This window comes from Galeopterus variegatus, unplaced genomic scaffold (genome assembly GCF_000696425.1).
Source record: "Galeopterus variegatus unplaced genomic scaffold, G_variegatus-3.0.2 Scaffold1159, whole genome shotgun sequence".
In the NCBI taxonomy this organism is placed as follows: domain Eukaryota; kingdom Metazoa; phylum Chordata; class Mammalia; order Dermoptera; family Cynocephalidae; genus Galeopterus; species Galeopterus variegatus.
In genome coordinates this window covers 220,171-226,728 of record NW_007727270.1, presented here as the reverse complement: position 1 = coordinate 226,728, position 6,558 = coordinate 220,171, and the positions used below count along the sequence as shown (strand labels likewise).

Below are 6,558 nucleotides of genomic sequence, written 5' to 3'. Positions count from 1 at the left end.
ACAATTCCATGAAATGAATGTTAGTCAAAACTCACAGTTCATTTTAAGCTACACAAAATAGTCATTGTTTTTTTCTCTTTATAGTTGCTCAAATTCATAATAAAATAGAAGAAATTTCCTGTTTGGAAAACTTTCCAATTCTTCCTGGCTTGGTCTTTAAACAATATTATTTCATCATTTTCCTGTAGGTTAATTCTTAGAATAGCAGAATAGCACTCTTCAAACAAAAAAAACTCTATGTAAAGTCAGTGAATCAATAAAGTTCCTGCTTTCTACACAGCTCAAAGGGTGGCGCCACCAAACCACTAGGGGAAGAAGGAAGTCAAAAGATGTTAAATACTAAGGCCATCTCACCCTGGTCAGCCTAGTGGTCTGGCTTCCCAGTCAACATGAAGGCTCTGCTTCTTTTGGGGCTTCTCCTTCTTTCTGTCACTGTCCAGGGCAAGATCTTTGAAAGGTGTGAGTTGGCCAAAGCTATGAAAAGACTTGGAATGGATAGCTACAGAGGAGTCAGCCTGGCAAACTGTAAGTCTGTCTACTCTCCTTCATACTTCGAGATAGTTAGCCAAATATGGAACAGAAACTAGGAGAGAATGAATAATAAGAAGTGGCTTTGAGTCAATAGATATCTTATTTGATCATAGATTTGTATACTTACAATGGTTAAAAACATCATTTGGCCCTTTAGAATCACAGCTACCACATGAAGGAATGAGGGCATGGGAGGGAAAAATTCTATACCATTTTAAGTAAAACGGGACCTGTTGTACTCTTCTACTACCACTAAGCTTACCAGCTGCTCAGACTCAATGGTGCATGTACACTGAATAAAAGATATGTCTGAGGACATGGCATAGTTCTGCCAGGTCCTTGGTACTTGACTCCAGCTATTTCCCGTTTGGAACTTGCGTTCTGAGAGCCTAGAGTGATGCAATACTTTTCTTTCTTTTAATTCCCCTACAATGACATGGGATTTTTAACAGTAAAGTTTTTAAAAATTATGTTGAACTCTCAATACAAGGGCAGTAGGAACCTATCTCCCTTCAGACACTGTTTATATAAGCTTAGATCCCTGAAACTCAGAATGAAATGTTTTATTATTCTTATTCACTGTAGTTGATTAACCATTTATCATTTTCTTCTACACAATTCAAGATGTGCCATGAGGGAAAGTTCTTTATAATTCATATTTGTCAATGTAATCACTGCACTTTTCAGATTGAATTAAAACATTTCCCCTCAATAACTATTTTTGAATGAATGAGTGAATAGATGAATGGATGGATGGATGAAATCAGAATAGTCTTATAGAGTATTTTATAACTTCTATTTTCAAGATTCTAACTTGATATCTATATTCACTTTTAGGTATTATAAGAAAAATTCTCTCTCAGAAAATCCTTATTTTCTTCTAATAAAAAGCATTTTTCCATCAGCCTTATGTATCTGTAATGAATTTACAAAAACCACTGGACAATTCTGTTGATTTTTCTATTCTAGGCTGAATGTTGCCTGAGGGATGGGAGCAGGGGAAGGGTAAAAGCAATGGAAAAAAACAGCTATTTTAATATTGTAAATAATGTATTTTGCTTCATTAGTATTACAAAATAATTTGCATTACAAAAGGATTCTCTTAGGGCCTTTTAACACTCAAGTGTTAAAATATTTTAGAAGTTAAATATATCTTTATATTTATAAAGTAAGTCATTAGTAAAATAGAATTAGCTAAATAGAATAGTATAAGTCATTTAGTGTTACTGCTTATAACTAAAAATAAGTTCTTTTCAGGGATGTGTTTGGCCAAATGGGAGAGTAGTTATAACACACGAGCTACAAACTACAATCCTGGAGACCAAAGCACTGATTATGGGATATTTCAGATCAATAGCCACTACTGGTGTAACGATGGCAAAACCCCAAGAGCAGTTAACTCCTGTGGCATATCCTGCAACGGTAAGACAAGACAGTACTTGAGTGATGGCACAGGACCCATCTTGTTATACTTAAAACAGAGTCAATAAAAATGAAAAAGGCTTGAAGGGTTCATTAGGGACCTAGAAAAACTCCATCTCAACTTCTGGGAAGTCATTGTTATCCTCCTCATAATTCCCTAAGTAAGAAATCAAAGAGCTGGTATCATAAAAGGTTGGTGTTTTTTAATATACAAAAGTTTTTGGAATGACCTGTTAACTTATTGTAAATGGCCTTATTGATGCTTTGTCCAGAACAATGCCATTTTTCCTGCTTACTTTGGGGAGGTTTAGGGATAATTTGGTCCTTTTTTGATTGTTTTACTTTTTATTATGGAATGTTCTAAATATAAGGAAAATTAGAGACAGTAGTATAATAAACAGTCATATATTTGACACACAGTTAACAGCTGACATTTTGCCATAGTTCCTCAATGTGTATTATTATCTTTTTTTTTTTGCCGAGAGATTTTAAAGTTAATTAGAAACATTATGACATTTCATTTCTAAATTATTTAGTTTGCATCCCCAAAAAATACAGTTCCTGTATAATCACTATCACATCTAATAAATTAACTTACGGATTTGTTTATTTGGTCTACCAAATATAAAAATAGAAATAACATGAAGAATCTTTAGTACATAAAATATTGCATAAATATTGCAAACTTGATACTGTTAAATTTTTAAATGTTAAAATTCCCAGTAGAGAAGATTTATCTTAGAATATTCATTTTTTAATGCAGTTAATTTACTTTCAAAAATATTTTGTATTATATAATAATCTGTTGTGATTAAATAAAAATTAGAAAATACAACTGAGAAAAAATAGCACCCATGATCTTCCTACCCAAAGCTTTATAACTATTGATAACTTTTGGTATATATGAGTATTCTTCCAGAATGTATACCAATCATGTATATGAATGTAAAATTATATCATGCACATATGTACCCACATACAAACATGTAAGCAATGTGTGCTTTAACAAAAATTAAATTGTGTTACATATATGCTTTACAACTTGCTTCTTATCAAATAAAATTATTTCCATGTCAAAAAATACAAATCTGTACTATCATTTTTAAAGGATGAATAGAATTCTACTGTACGAATATTCTAAATTTATTGGTCCAGTTCTTACTGTTAAGCGGTTAGTTTGTTTCCATGTTTCACTCTTATAAACTGCTATGAACAGCATTGTGCATACATCTTTGGGTGCATTTCTTATTATTTCTTTAGGATAGGTTTTCAATAGTAGAATTGCTGAGTAAAAATTACGAGGCATGTTTTTCTTACAGTGTCTAGTACAAAGAGGCCCTTCCATCATTTTAATTAATAATTCCAGAGCTTCCGATGACTTTGATAAATGAGAAACAGAATGCTTTATTTCACGCCAAATGGGACAGAATGAAGAGAAAGTTTTCCTCCAACAATCACAGATATATGGACTCTTGAAAAATCATTTCTTGGTATTCTGTGCTCATTCTAACATAATAAGACTGGCTAAACCTAAACCTAAATGGAAATGTCTATGAAAGTCATTTTCATTCCTTATCACCTTTCAGTTTTGCTGCAAGATGACATCACTAAAGCTGCAGAATGTGCAAAGAAGATTGTCCGTGATCAAGGCATTACAGCATGGTATGTTTTAAGGGTTAAATGGGAAAACTGTTTTACCCTACTACTGATATATACAGTGAGAGAAGACTTTCAAAGTGTGCTACTGACAACAGAAAATTGCAGTAGCAATTCTTGAAGATTCAGATTCTAGAGTCTTGAAGAAATAGTCTACTTTAACTGATTCAGCATCTTACTCTTTTTCTCCTCAATTTATTTTAGGGGATTTCTAGAGTTTTTAGGATTCTCCGCACTCTGTTTCTTGTCATATCTTGAAACTATTTTTAGAATAAGTAAATGTGGAATGCACTTCGTGTTGCTGTTGTGCAGTGCACACAATTTAATGTTTACGTTCAGCATTCTATGCTCTACTGAGGGCTTTGGGGAGGAATGAAGTATTTTGTATACACATTTCCACTTAATAAATAGCAATACCTGCATATGTATTTTACTTAATGATACAATGTTTTGTTCCCCTGAAGGATTTGAAGTATGTATATTACAATGAAGATATGTTTTAATTTTTCACTTTTTGTTTCAACTTTCTCTACAGGGTGGCATGGAGAAATCATTGTCAAAACCAAGATGTCTCTCAGTATGTTCGGGGATGTGGAGTGTAACTGTGGAGTTTTCTTTCTTCAGCTCATTTCATCTCATTTTCACACTAAGGGATTAGTAGTTAAGTGAAAGGTCACACTACCATTGTTTCCCCTTCAAACAAATAACATTTTTACAGAAGCAAGAGCAAAATATGGTCTTTCTTCGAAGAGGCTTAATGTTCACTATGTGTTTATTATTTGATATTAAGCTTACACCATTTTTCAGTTGTAGCATTCGGCACTAATGCTGGTAAAAATTCATCTAAAACCTTGGTTACCAAATACATCTCTAGTACATTCAGAAAAAAATCCAGATTTAATCTTGAATGATATGAGTACTCCTCAATATTAGATAAAAATATAACAAAAGACTATCTTAAAACAAACTGACCTTAGGCAAAATTGCAGACGTGTAGAAATCTGATGCCTTTATGTCGTTCAGTCATCACCCAAAACTAAAAATAACCACTCTTTTTTGGGCAATATAAAACTTTTAAAGGAGCAAAATGCCAAATGGCTAAAAATGGAGATTGCCTGAATTAAGAATTTTGTTTTCATAAAGTGTGTTCCTCACTAAATTGCTGTTCCTTAATTTTATTAGCTTAGATTCCCCCATTAGCACTAAATCTGAGGCAGATGAGCTTGCAAGTATTGAAATAATTACTAATTAACTACAGGTGTGAAATTATGCATGCTTAAAAAATACATTCTCATTAAAGACTTTGCAATGCATACCTTGTCTTTCTTTCCTTTTTTTCTTTACCTTGCTTTCTTTATTTAGACCCATCTAGTGTCTCTGAGGAAAAAAATATGTATATTTGAAAAAAAAAAAGATTTGTCACTCAGTATCTTCTATATCTTCACCTGCATCTAAACAGTTCTTTATTTAGACCCATCTAGTGTCTCTGAGGAAAAAAATATGTATATTTGAAAAAAAAAAAAGATTTGTCACTCAGTATCTTCTATATCTTCACCTGCACCTAAACAGCCTTCTATATCTTCACCTGCATCTAAACAGTGTGGGATACTGCTGGAGTAAAATTCACAAGCATGCTCACAGGTCTCACTTTAAATTCATTATCACAAATCTCAAATGCACCCTTGTTACCGACAGACCAGGTTTAGCATGTCCTCTCGCATTAAACAAATGACCTGAAAGTCCAAAAGTTGGTGCAAGGATTGGAAGGTTTATTCTGATTACCGGTACTCAACTAAATGTCTAACCAAGCAAACAAAGAGAAAAAGGAGCAGTGGAATCCAGTTTATCCTAGTCCCAATCGGGGGGCCCAACCTATTCCAGACATTAATTGATAAAAGCAGTTCTCCCACTGCTGTAGGCAAAAAGAAGAAAAGTACCCACTAGATTTAAATCAGAAACAGTGTAGCCAGGAGCCGTCCACGGTGCACCTTTACAGAACAGCAGAAGAGGGCTTGCAAAATTAGAGAAAGGTATGGGCCGGCCCGGTGGCACACTGCTACAGTGCGTAGGGTGGGAAGCGCGGCGGCGCTCCCGCCGAGGGTTCGGATCCCACATACAGACCGGCCGCTCACTGGCTGAGCGAGGTGCGGGAGCAACACCGAGGGTTGCGATCCTGTAGCTGGTCCTGGTCCGGTACGGGCGTGACACTGAGGGTTGCGATCCGTTGCCGGTCACGAAAAAAGACAAAAAGGGGAAAAAAAAAAAAATTAGAGAAAGGTAAAGAGAATTTTAGCGGCTTCTGGGCTTCCAGTCACTGCGTGGCCTGGGACTGAATCTCCACCACTTTCATTAATCCCCCGTCAGGGGGAACCTGCTCAAGCAAGATCTTCACGGTGCCGGACTGGCCTTCCCACCTCTGCTAGTCACCCATCAGGGCAAACCGCTGCCAACCAGAGGGAGCAGCTTCTCACACAGGTTGAGAGGAGGTTAAGCTGTAGTTGTCTGGCAGTCAAAGAGGAAGAAAAGGGTGGCGGGAAAGGAGAGTAAAAAAGAATAAAGCATTACCTTGTCAGAATTTAAGCTGGAGACTCCAGGAGAGACTTACCAGGAGCATGGGAGCAAAATAGTCCCAGTTGCCACTTGCCTTTTGCAGCTAGTCTTCTCTGGTGCCCAAAGCTTTCCAATTTTTGCCAGTGCTTAAATTAGGCTCTTGGACTCCAAAGTCATAGAAATGATCAATGTACCCAGCAGTAAAGCAAGCAATGCTTTATTAAAAGAGGAGACAGACTTATGCATAAGGGTGGTAGCAACAGTAAAGCTTGCCTCCTGAAGGGAGCTATTCAGCGTCTTTTACAGGGAAAGGAGTTAATGGCTACAGGGCAGCATCACCGGGGATGGTCCATTCTGTTCTTCCTGGTTGCATCATAGGTGCATGCTCAATAGGGCCAA

At 36.0% G+C, this 6,558-nt stretch overlaps 1 protein-coding gene across 1 annotated transcript; it reads left to right on the top strand.

Moving 5' to 3' along the window:
* Positions 1-337: 337 nt before the first annotated feature.
* On the top strand, positions 338-4,922 carry LYZ (lysozyme). Its single transcript, XM_008575231.1, has 4 exons — positions 338-525; positions 1,789-1,953; positions 3,540-3,615; positions 4,145-4,922. The coding sequence occupies exons 1-4, from the start codon at positions 390-392 to the stop codon at positions 4,209-4,211; spliced, it is 444 nt and encodes a 147-aa protein (XP_008573453.1). The 5' UTR covers positions 338-389; the 3' UTR covers positions 4,212-4,922.
* The last annotated feature ends 1,636 nt before the right edge of the window (positions 4,923-6,558 follow it).